Genomic DNA, 13,178 nt, shown 5'->3' on the forward strand with positions numbered 1-13,178 from the left:
TATGCTAGATTTTTGTAAAAACTAGGTGAGGAAAACTAGGTGAGGAAGACTAAAATAATCCTCTAACTTGGGCGACACTCCTTGGACGGCACTTCTCGGATCAGCTAGAGCTCGATGTCCAACTTATCATTGTGACATAACTCGCATTTCTTTTAGCGCCAAAATAAGGACTCAGATCAGCGTTAAGTAAGAGTGCGCTAGAGTTCGATATTGCTCCCGCATCATTCTCTCCTTCTTCAAAAGAATTTGTCCTCAAATTTTCATCATCCAAGTATGGAGATAGATCACCAATATTGAAAGTAGCACTTACACCACCATATTCATCAGGGAGTTCAATTTTGTAAGCACTTTCACCGTAGCGTTCAAGCACTCGAAATGGACCATCGGCCCTTGGCATTAACTTGTTCTTTCGTTTAGAGGGAAACCTCTCCTTGCGAAGAGGTAACCAAACAAGATCTCCCACCTTGAATGTAGGCTGTTTACGATGCTTATTAGCTTTCTCCTTGTATCTTGCATTAGCCTTCTCAATTTGAGCTTTGATTTGCTCACAAGTACGCAAGAATGCAGCTTGTCTTTCCTTAGCTTCAAAACTTACCGTCTCCTTCTTTGGAATAGGAATAAGATCAATAGGGAGATAAGGATTTACCCCATAAACGATCTCAAATGGTGCACGACCGGTAGTCATAGACGGTGTACGATTATAGGCAAACTCAGCATGTGCCAACTTCACATCCCAAACCTTTGTGCTCTTACTCACTAAACCTCGTAACAAACTTCCAAGAGTTCGATTTGTCACCTCCGTTTGACCATCAGTTTGGGGATGGTGAGAAGTACTAAATAACAGCTTAGTACCAACCAAACGCCACAACGTCTTCCAAAAGTAGCTTAAAAACTTAGTGTCTCGATCGGAAACAATAGTTTTAGGAATGCCATGTAGACGAACAACTTCCTTGTAATACAACTCAGCAACCTTAGAAGCATCATCAGTTTTGTGACATGGTATGAAATGAGCCATTTTTGAGAATCGATCAACCACCACCATGATTGAATCTTTACCTCTTTGAGTTCGCGGTAACCCAACAATAAAATCCATGCTTACCTCGTTCCATGGTTGTGTAGGGACGGGTAAGGGAGTGTAAAGCCCTTTAGTGAATGAACTTTTCGATATTTGGCATGTAGCACACCTTGCTATCACATCTTGCACATCCTTGAGCATCTTAGGCCAATAGAAGTGCTCTCCAAGGATATCATAAGTCTTATTGACGCCAAAGTGTCCAGCCAACGCTCCTCCATGTGCTTCTCTAACCAATAGCTCTCGAATTAAGCTCTTAGGAATACAAAGCTTGTTTCCTTTGAACAAATATCCTTCTTGCATCGAGAACAAATTAGTAGGACTAATAAGTTCATTTGAAAAATCAGGATGATCTTTGTATAATTATTTCAATTGCTCAAATCCAAGTAACCTCGCATCAAGTGCAACAAGCAAACAATGCCTCCTTGAAAGCGCATCAACCACAACATTAGAGTTTCCCATTTTATACTTTGAAGAAAAGGTAAAGGATTGTAGGAACTCTACCCATCTGGCATGTCTTGCATTCAACTTTTGTTGCCTATGAATGTGCTTCAGAGCCTCGTGATCAGAATGCATAACAAATGGTTTTGGGCGAAGATAATGAGCCCAATGATCCAGTGCTCGCACAATCGCATAGAACTCTTTGTCATAGGTGGAATACTTCAGCCTTGCTCCACCCAATTTCTCACTAAAGAATGCAATAGGTCGTTTCTCTTGAATTAGAACAGCTCCAACTCCAACTCCGCTAGCGTCGCATTTAACTTCGAACAATTTGTCAAAGTTGGGCAAAGCTAGAATAGGTGCTGAACACAACTTATCTTTGATCTCATCAAATGCCTTTTGTGCACTTGGATTCCACACAAACTCTCCTTTCTTTGTTAGCTCGGTGATAGGTGCAACAATAGAGCTAAAATTCTGAATGAACCTTCGATAAAACGAAGCCAATCCATGAAAACTTCTAACTTCAGTAGTTGTTTTAGGGATAGGCCACGATTGAATTGCTTCCACTTTTGAAGGATCAACGCTCACCCCTTCTTCTCCAACGATATAACCAAGAAAGGTCACACTAGGCACCATGAACATGCATTTCTCGAGCTTTCCATAAAGTTTCTGTTCTCTTAACTTCTCAAATACCTTTCTCAAATGTTCCAAGTGTTGCTCCTTATTTTTTGCTGTAAATAAGAATGTCATCAAGATAAACAACAACAAACTTATTAAGAAATGGCCTTAGGACCTCATTCATCAGCCGCATGAAAGAACTAGGAGCATTGCATAACCCAAATGGCATAACAAGCCACTCATACAACCCTTGCTTTGTTTTGAAGGCTGTTTTCCATTCGTCACCTTCTCGAATCCTCATTTGATGATAACCACTTCGAAGATCAATTTTCGAGAACACACGAGCTCCATTCAACTCATCAAGCATATCATCTAGCCTCGGCATAGGAAAGCGATACTTGATTGTAATATTGTTCACCGCTCGGCTATCAATACACATACGCCATGTCCCATCCTTCTTGGGTACCAAAAGAGCAGGTACGGCACAAGGACTAAGACTCTCTTGCACATAGCCTCGATCAATCAACTCTTGCACTTGTCTTTGCAACTCTTTAGCCTCTTCTGGATTGCATCGATAGGCTGGTTTGTTTGGAAGTGTAGCTCCTGGAATAAGATCAATTTGGTGCTCTATGCCACGCTTAGGAGGTAATCCAAGTGGCAACTCTTCCGGGAACACATCACCAAACTCATTCAACAACATTTGGACAGTCTCGTCATGAACTCCAATTCCTTCTTCCACATCTCGAACCATAAGAACATAAGCTTGTTCCCCTTGTTCTAATGCTTCAACAAATTCTTTAGCATTCATAAACAAATTCTCATTTTTCTTCTTTACTTTGTTAGGTGACAAGGGTTTCAAGTGGAATCTGTTTTTACCCTTGCTAACAATGTAAATGTTATCCCTTCCTTGATGAACAACTTCTCTATCAAACTGCCATGGTCGTCCCAATAGAATATGACACGCACTCATGGGTAACACGTCACACCATACTTCATCTTCATAGGGACCCATAACAAATGAAAGTAAAGCTTGTTTCTTGACTTTAATCTCACTGTTTTCATTCAACCAATGTAGCATATATGGTTTATGGTGATTACGAGTCTCAAGCTTAAAGGAATCCACCAATTCAGTAGCAACCGCATTTGTGCAAGACCCACTATCAATAATCAAATTGCAAGTCTTACCATGCACCTTACAACGAGCATGGAAAATCTGCTCACGTTGCTCCATTTCAATCGGTGTGGATTGAATATGCAAGTTTCTCACCACAAACATCTCCTTATCAGTGTCATATGATGGTTCGACAATATGAGTGTGAACCTCATTATGTTCTTCATCCTCATCGTTCTGGACAGAATTGACCTCCGTCTCATTTGTCACCACGAAACATGGAGTAATCTCACCTAACTCTTGAAGAGTAAGCGCTCTCTTTTGGGGACATTCGTTAGCGATGTGTCCATAACCTTGGCACTTAAAGCATCTCCTAGCACCCATATTTTTAAAATCAGTAGCAACTCCTTTGCCCTTGTCTTTGGGTTCTTCCTTTTTGGCTTCCTTACTAGACGATGATGTAGCGCTTGACTTATAAAAAGGATTAACACCCTTAGAACCATCACGAGCAACCAGGGGTTTCTTTCCTTTGTCCTGCTTTTCAAACTTAAGAGCAAGCTTACACACATCATTAAAATCAAGGAAATTCTGAACTTCAACTCGTTAGGCCAATGAAGGACTCAAACCCTTAATGAATCGAGCAATTTACATCTCCTCCCGTTCCTCAAGGTCACACACCATAATTAGTCTTTCAAACTCCTTAATGTAATCGGTCACACTTAAATTACCTTGAGAAAGAGATGTAAGCATCAAGTACTGCTCTTGTTCATAGTCTCTTGGCATGAAGCGTTTTTGCAAGTGCTTCTTCAACTTATTCCAAGTCTCAATCTTACTCTTTCTTTCACGCCTTCTTTGCTTCTTAAGGTTCTCATACCACAAGGATGCATACTTGGTCATTTTCAAGGTAGCAACCTTGAATTGCTTGTGTTCATCATAGCCTTTATATTCAAAGACTCTCTCCGCTTGTCTCACCCAATCTAGGAATTTTTCAGCATCAAGTTCCCCTTCAAACTCCGGGATATCAAGTTTTAATCCACGATCATCATCATTATTCCTCCTTGGTTCAGGAATGGAATGATGGCTCTCATTGGAATCTGAACTTTCAACGTGCCTCCTCCCCTTCTTTCTAAGAGTATGATTACAAATCTGATCAATCTTGTAATTCATTTGTGCCATTCGTTTGGTTAAGTCATCCATACGTTCCTCCCATGGTTCTTGATATGAACCATCATGAGACATCTTTTTTTTTTTCTCACGGGTGAACAGTACCAGACGTGAACAGTAAGTTTTTTTTTTTTTTTTCACGGGTGAACAGTACCAGACGTGAACAGTCGGATTTTTTTATTTTTTTTTACACTAGCAATGGATCGTCTTGTTTATGGAAAATCAAGAGGCGAAGCTCTGATAACCAATTTGACGTAAAACCGGGTACCAAATCGGTCTGAATTTTTGACACGAAAAGGCCTGATTTGGTGAAGTATTGTGAGTGATATTTTTGGTGTTTTATGAGTTTAAATTGCAGCGGAAAATGTAAAGTAAAATGGATATGGATTAGCTAAGAAACCTCGCAAGATAACTCAACTAAAACTAAAATCTCCAACCAAGACCACACAGGAACAAGGAGGGAAACAAAGGATATTTCAACCAAGAACACACAGTAAACAAGGTTGAAATATGGCGCCGACCTCGCAAGGAAGACAAGAACACTCGCAAGCATTCAAAGTTTGAGAGAAAATCTCTACACTTGGGTTTATATTTCTGAAAATTGGATGATTACAAATGAGGGAGGCTTGGTCCTTATATAGCAAAAGATGTGCTTGGGCTCCAAGGCAACATTAAATGCTAGGGGCAATTTCCTAAGCATGCTTGGGCACCAAGGCATTATTTAAAATTATATAAAAAAAATATGCTAGATTTTTGTAAAAACTAGGTGAGGAAGACTAAAATAATCCTCTAACTTGGGCGACACTCCTTGGACGGCACTTCTCGGATTAACTAGAGCTCGATGTCCAACTTATCATTGTGACATAACTCGCATTTCTTTTAGCGCCAAAATAAGGACTCGGATCAGCGTTAAGTAAGAGTGCGCTAGAGTTCGATATTGCTCCCGCATCAATTGGACCCATTCTTTTCTAATTTACAACGATCCATGAAGGATCGGAGCCATGAAACATTGGTGAGAGTGTTCAAGTTAGTGGTTGCGGTGAATTTGGAGTTGCCGTTGCAATTGAGAAAACAATTTCGACTACAAAATAGAAAGTGAAGGAATTAATAAACATCTATCGTTTTAAAATTACTTGTAAACATTTTAAACAAGTTTTAAACATTTATATAGTGACCTCTACCCAAATATTATAAATGATCCCGAGATCCAAATTCATATTAACTCGGGCACGGTGAGCCGATTCATCCCTTATCAATATAACTCGGTGGATTAACTCTTTAATCGATTCTACTTCTAGAACACTCGGTCGATAAAAATTACTTTAATATTTATCTTTAGCCCGGAACACATGCGACTACGGTCACAAATACTTCCGTTGAGCTCAATCCAAATTTCGATGTAATAACAATTTGCTACCCACTTACCCAACATAACAAGTTTAGCACCCCAGTGAGCTGAGCCTACTTCCTTATGAAATTGGGACTCATGGTTCTACTATTTGGTAAGGCTAATTCTAAATTATTATAAGTGAGAGGTCTTGTCAATTTATTATCTATCACGTTTTAAGTGAACTAAAGCGGTGAACTATGATAATTATAATTGACACGGTCGATGACTCGATAAAGTAATATGCATATGTAGTTATGGCGATTTGGCTATGCATGCAAACATATAAAACAAATGCAAAGCAAAAACAATAAAATCCTACTATGGCCTTCCTAAAATAGTAAATCAAATAAACTATTTACAAATTCGGAAACCAACTCATTGGTCCCTTAAACTTCATTTGGCACACACTTCAAGGTAACACCGCCTTTGTCGGACCACCTTCTCGGATTGCACCGTCTTCAAGGAACTCCGAAATAAATAAATTACATAGCTTTTCTACTTTATACATTATAAAATGAAAAACAAGAATAAAAATAAAAATAAAAGCGATACGAGATCACATTAACTACAACCGAATCGATATCCCCATTCATTTCGGGAAATACCAATTAAAAACTAAGGCCACACTAAGTACAAATTACATAATTTAAAATTATATAAAATAAAATATGACAATCATACTAAAATTCAGCATTAAAATATGTATGAAACATGCCATGTGATGTGCCAAATCGCCCTATTTAAGCTAATATCGTATATTCGGTCCAGTTTTATGGATAATTGTGACTATTAACTTATTAAAATCACACAATATTACATAAATCAAATCTATGTCCAAGTTAGTTACCCTAACCTTCTTAGGACAATTTAGTCTTCACTAAATATTTGACAATAATTCAACTTGATATTTTATTATTGCTCTTTAAACACTTTTATTCATAATAAAAAGAAATAATTTTGCATATTCTGGAAAATTCCCAACATTCCAAAATTTTAATAAAAATTTGCCCTTATATTATTTAAATTTATTTCACAAATAAATTATAGAAAACATAATTTTAACCCATTAATTCCAAATTAAATATTAAATTTGTAATAAATCAAAATTAAAATTTTGAATATTCTAAATAAGTCTCTAGAACCTGGAAATGACAAATTTTAAGTCCAAAAGTCAAATTTTTATATTAATGACTATTAAAGTTGTTATTTATCAATTTATATCCCATAAAAATTAATAACCATTCAAATCACATGAAATTTAAAATTCAACTTTAGATCTCATGTTCATATCATATATACAACATTCGGAAAAATTTTCATGCCATAAAATTCATTTTAGCTATTTTTGTTAAAATAGTAACTATTTATTCGATTTTTACATCTAAAACTCATAAATCATGCAAAATGAAACCATTTTATTTTAAAATTTACATACAGTGTGTAAATATTTCATATGACAACATACTAAAATTTCGTGGTCATTAACGAAGTCTAACCATTTTTAACCAAAATACTTCTATTTAATCGATTTTTATCATGTAAAAAACATAAATCATGCTATTTAAAACCATTTTATACGAAAAATATTTTATAATGTGTAAAATATGCATGTGGGGCCGTGTAAAAATTTCAAGGTCATAATCATTGTGTAACTAATTTTAGCATTTTAAGTGTCATTTTATACAATAAAATGTAATAAAAATACTAATAATTATTTTGAAGACCAATAAATTATCATAAATCATCAAAATGACCTAAAATCCATTTAGGACCAGAATATTTAACATGCAAAATTTTCGTCACATTTATCTTCATAAATCACAAATTTTTAGTTTTATATGTTAACATATTATCTGGGGCTTGAGGAGAGTATGGTGAGGGGCTTGAGGAGAGTATGGTGATGGAGAGGGCACAATGGAGGGAAAGGATACATGTGAATTTTTAGTATTTGATGTTTTTTTTGACATTTTTAGTGTTTTTTTATTTAATTTAAAGAAATTAAATTATTTATTCTTCTCTCCTTTATTACACCTTTTTACCACCACTTTATTATAGATTTTACTTGGTTTACTTTTAAGGCATTCCGGATCCTTAATTTAATTTCGGTTTAAAAAAAATCGTTTTAATCTTTTCTCTCGATTTAATTCTTAAGTTTTTATAAAGAAATCCGGAATTCGATTTTAAAACTCCTAAGTTTACCTTGACTGTTCATTACATTTTCGTTCTCTCTTTTTGTTTTTCATTTTCCCTTTTTTATTCGCATTTTGAGGTGTGCATTCACCCATGGACGGTTCGAAAGGATGATTCATGTCAGCCGACCCCAAATCATTTTGGGATTAAGGCTCTGATGTTGTTGTTGTTGTTGTTGTTGTTGTTGTTGTTGTTGTTGTTGTTGTTGTTGTATATGTTAACATATTAACTCGTAAAAATAAAAACCGATTACGCATGCAATAACTCTTGCTCTGATACCAATTATTAGATTCATTAATCTCTTATTAGACACCTATAATAAGTAAGTGTTTATTAGTTAAGTCATAAACTAAAAAGAACTTATGCATGCATAACAAAAATACAAAGTAAGAAGAAAAATCAATTATTCTTACAATGAGGGCCGAGTGTTTTATACTAATTTGGTCACCTACCAAATTAGTCTTCTTAAAGAAAAAATCAAATGCCCCAAAACCTTAGATCCAATAATGGGATCTACTCCTTAAGGATTTGTACCAAGACAATCCTTCTTAAATCAAATACTAATTTGATACTAGAATTAGTATAAGACTACCTTAATAAGACTTAATATTATCTTGGTTACTACCTCTAGTAATAATAATATTATGATTATGTGAGTGTTTCCTTCTTAAGAAATTTTACAACAACAAGAGAGAATAAAAATTTGTTCTCAAGATGTGTTAAATAAGAATGAATAGAGTTGTATGTGAAATACACTACTTGAGTGTATATGGGGAAGGCACCAGTTTTTGGCATGGGTAGAGTGCCCAATGCTTTTGCATTTTTCTCTTCTCAAGAGTGTAGGTATTGATGTGACCATTATTTGCGCACATTTAATCCCCTAATTGAGCCCATTTTGCATATTATTATAACATTCTTTGGCCATTTTATCCGTCAAAACCTTCCTATTTGCTTTTCTATCGCATTCTATATGTTTTATAGGAAAGGAGTTAATAAGGCGGAAATTCCCGTCTTTCGTGCATATTCGGAAGCTATTTGACGACATTTGATGGATTAGTATGAGGAGGAAGCAGGAACTGAAGACCAAGCCTACAAGAATAAAATGGAAGTGAAGGAAAGGGAAGAATAGAAGAGAAAACGAAAACTGAAGTCCAACCCGAGCGGATTCTCTGAAATCCGGCCGTCCACAATGCACGGAACCCGTGCGTCTTCTCCCCAATCCGCCCGTTTTCCTCTTCACCAATCCGCCCGGATTCTCCCAAAGACGCTCGGATTCCAGCCCAACACATTTTCGTCTTCTCCAAAGCTTCAAAGAAAGAAGCCCTTCCTTCAAAAGATACCGGCTCCTCCCTGCTCCATTTAAAAAGTGTAATTACTAGTTTATCCCTTAGTTAACCCTAATGCATCCACCTAATTTCTACTATAAATACCTCATTTGTAAATAATCAAAAGGGGGGATCCTTTTATCAAGTTTTAATAGAAGAGACACAAGTTTTGAGAGTAGAAAATCCTCCTTTAGATTAGATTAGGAGTAGATTAGAATAGATTACTCTTTAATCTTTCCACAAATTACACATTAATCTCTCCTTAATTATTGTTCAAGTTTATCATTCAAGTTTATTATTGGGTAATTGAAGATTATTGGGTTATTATTGGGAGATTGACAACCTTCCATCAATCATCAAGTTTCTTCTATTATTCTTTGCTTTATTATGTGGATCATCCCAAGTTTGGTATAATTCCTTTACTCTTTAATCTTTATTGTTCATTTCTTCATTCTATTATCATGTTTATACTTGTTGTGATGATTGACACCATTAATGACATGTTTCCCATGATAATGAGTGAGTAGTTTCTCTAGCTAGGATTAATGGGTAATTAGGGAAAACCAACATGGGATTGATTCATACTTAATCTAATATGTTTACATGATTAAATTGCTTGCTTGTTATGATGTCAACTTTATGCACATGTTATGTTTGATGAAATGTCAAGCCTATGAATCCTTGCATTTACAACCATCTCTATTCTACTCAACTTGACTTGTAAGATATAAACCAACTCGAGTCTTGTTAGACCATGCATAGAAGTTGAATAGGAGGAAAGTAAGTCGACTTGTAGGTGTTGTACAATCTAATCGATTCGACTCCGGGACCCAACTCTTCCTATGAACCGTAAGACATAAACCAACTCGCTTCCTCCACAACATTAATTGCTTGCAACTTTGTAAACATGTTTGTATGATCAACACCATGAATCCCCTATGACCCCATGATATCCTAGCACTTTTAATCATTTGTTTACATCATTTCCTAGTTCATTGTTTGTTTTACCTTATTGTTTGCATTAGTTTAGAACACAACTACAAACCCAAATCAATTGTGACACTATAGCATACATTGAGATAGATAGACTTAGAACCCAAAGCACACCGTCCCATGGATCGACCTCGACTTATCGCTAACTAGTAGTTTGTTGAGTATTATAAATGTGTTTGATTGGATGAGTGACGACATCAACCGGATCAGGTATGCATGTCTATGATTAGTAGGTAATCATCATGCTACCCACTAATAATAATGATTAAAGCACAAATCCTCCTCCCCTTTCCATTTACATGGCACATACATGTTAATATGGATCCATTTTAACTTTGTCAATTGTAAATTTTGTGTAATGTGACATATTGGACATGTTACTAGACATTTAATTAAATAATACATTTTTAACAAATTAAAAAATCATTATATTAATAAAATAAATCACATACAAAAATTAACTAGTAATTCTTGAATACAAGTACTTAAAATGGGTCATTTAATTATAATTTACAACAACTTTTATTTATAATAAATCATTCATTCTTATTTTAATTGTTTCATAAACAACAAATAAATCTAAGTAATAAAATAATTTAAATCACTTAGGCCGAATCTTATTTAATCGAATTACAATAAGATACGTAATCCTACTCACAAAATCATTTGTCAATATTAAGGAATTAATTAACTTGTATCAGTATACAATTAATTAATTATATATTAAGAATGTTTTCACCACCGTCACACGACAGTAATGTCAAACTCTAGTCAGCCAATCATTACCGATTAATGTGGATCAGTTGACAATAAAATGTTACATTCCCTTATGTATTCTTAATATGAGATTTAAACATGTGATCGCATTATTGTCGAGGACACATACTCCAACAGGAACCCCTTCTGCAGCAAGAATTTTTCTCCCCGAATCTTAGTCCCTTCTGTTTGAATTAGCCAATCCTCATAGAAATCAGGATCATCCTTATATAGCTCTTTCATGAACTCAAACCCAAGAACCTTCTGCTCCATGACTGGTAGTAAAGAATATCTCCTGGAGAGTGCATCAGCAACAATGTTTTGCCTCCCCTCTTTATACTTGCTAGAGAATGTAAAGGACTGCAAGAACTCAACCCATTTAGTATGCCTGTGGTTTAACTTGTGCTGGCCACTGATGTATTTTAAAGCCTCATGATCTGAGTACAATACAAAAGGCTTTCGTTTCAAGTAATGATCCCAATGCATAAGAGCCTTGATAATGGCATAAAACTCCTTATTATAGGTGGAGTAGTTAAGCTTGGCTCACTCAGCTTCTCACTGAAGTAAGCCATATGCTTCTTCCTTTGAATTAGTACAGCTCCTATGCCAACACCACTGGCATCACACTCCACTTCAAACAAGCAACTGAAATCAGGCAACCTAAGAATAGGTGCTTCACACATCAATTTTTTTTTATTACGTTGAATGCTTGTTGTGCTTTCTTAGTCCACCTGTATTCTCCTTTCTTCATACATTATGTGATAGGGGTAGCAAAAGCACTGAAATTCTTGATAAATCTTCTATAAAATGAAGCAAGACCATGAAACCCTCTTACTTCAGTGATATTCTTGGAATTGGCCAAGACTTGATAGCCTCAACCTTGTCTTGGTCTACAGAAATTCATCAACCAGAGACAATGTAGCCCAAGAACTTGACTTCAGATGTCATGAAAGTGCACTTCTCTTGTTTTCCAAACAGCTTGTGACTTCTCAAAATTTGGAATACTTTCTCAAGGTGGGTTAGGTGCTCTTCTGTGATCTTACTGTAGATTAAAATGTCATCAAAGTATACCACTGCAAACCTTCCCAAACAAGGCCTCAAGACTTCTGTCATCAATCTCATAAAAGTTTTGGGTGCATTTGATAATCCAAATAGCATAACCAGCCATTTATAGAGTCCTTGTTTTGTCTTGAAAGCAGTCTTCCACTCATCACCTTCCCTGATTCTCACCTGGTGATAGCCCTGTCTAAGATAAATTTTAGAAAAGTTCCTGGTACCACTTAACTTATCTAGCATGTCATCCAGTCTAGGTATGGGAAACCTATACTTGATTGTGATGTTGTTGATGACCCTGCTATCAATACACATCCTCCATGTGCCATCTTTCTTAGGAACCAACAATGCTGGAACAACACAAGGGCTCGAAGATTCTCTCACAAATCCCTTGTTCATCAATTCATCAATTTGTTTCTGTAGCTTTTTTGTAGCATCAGGATCACACCTATATGCAGGCATGTTAGGGAGTACAGATCCTAGCACAAGGTTAATATGGGCTCAATCCCTCTCAGTGGAGGCAAGCCACTAGGTAACTCAGCGGGAAAGACATCCTGGTACTGCTCTAGCAATGGTCTAACTTCTGCTGGCAATTGGTGCTCCACATCCTCATGAATTTCTTTGGACATTAAGATGAGAACAAGCTATTCTTGTGGTATTTCCTTGACCATTTCTGCTTCGGATAGGAATAAAACCCCATTAAGCTCATCAGTCACACTTGGACTCCCATAGTTCTTCTGATTAGGTGGTAAAGGAGTCAATGTGATTTTTCTGCTGCCTTGCATAAAGGAATAGGTGTTGCTCCTTCCCTGATGGACTGAATTCTTGTCAAATTCCCATGGCATCCTTAGTAACAGGTGACATGCATCCATGGGGACTACATCACCCAAGATCACATCTTTATAAATATTGCCAATTGAAAATGGAACCAAACATTGTTTGTCAACCTTGACCTCTACTCCCTTGTTCAACCATCTGAGTTTGTATGGGTTGGGGTGCTCCTGGGTGCTAAGGTTGAGTTTGCTGACCATTGTGACAGATGACACATTGGTGCATCTTCCACCA

General features: G+C 36.2%; 1 protein-coding gene across 1 annotated transcript; it reads right to left on the reverse strand.

The window, feature by feature from the left end:
• Positions 1-1,435: 1,435 nt before the first annotated feature.
• Positions 1,436-11,743, reverse strand: LOC141590517 (uncharacterized). The gene is made up of 5 exons (XM_074411105.1): positions 11,608-11,743; positions 11,191-11,497; positions 3,921-4,368; positions 2,333-3,800; positions 1,436-2,244 (listed from the first exon to the last, which is right to left on the reverse strand). Exons 1-5 carry the CDS (start codon positions 11,741-11,743, stop codon positions 1,436-1,438), a joined length of 3,168 nt encoding a protein of 1,055 aa, XP_074267206.1.
• Between the last annotated feature and the right edge of the window lie 1,435 nt (positions 11,744-13,178).

The sequence above is a fragment of the Silene latifolia genome, chromosome 7, assembly GCF_048544455.1.
Source record: "Silene latifolia isolate original U9 population chromosome 7, ASM4854445v1, whole genome shotgun sequence".
Classification (NCBI taxonomy): domain Eukaryota; kingdom Viridiplantae; phylum Streptophyta; class Magnoliopsida; order Caryophyllales; family Caryophyllaceae; genus Silene; species Silene latifolia.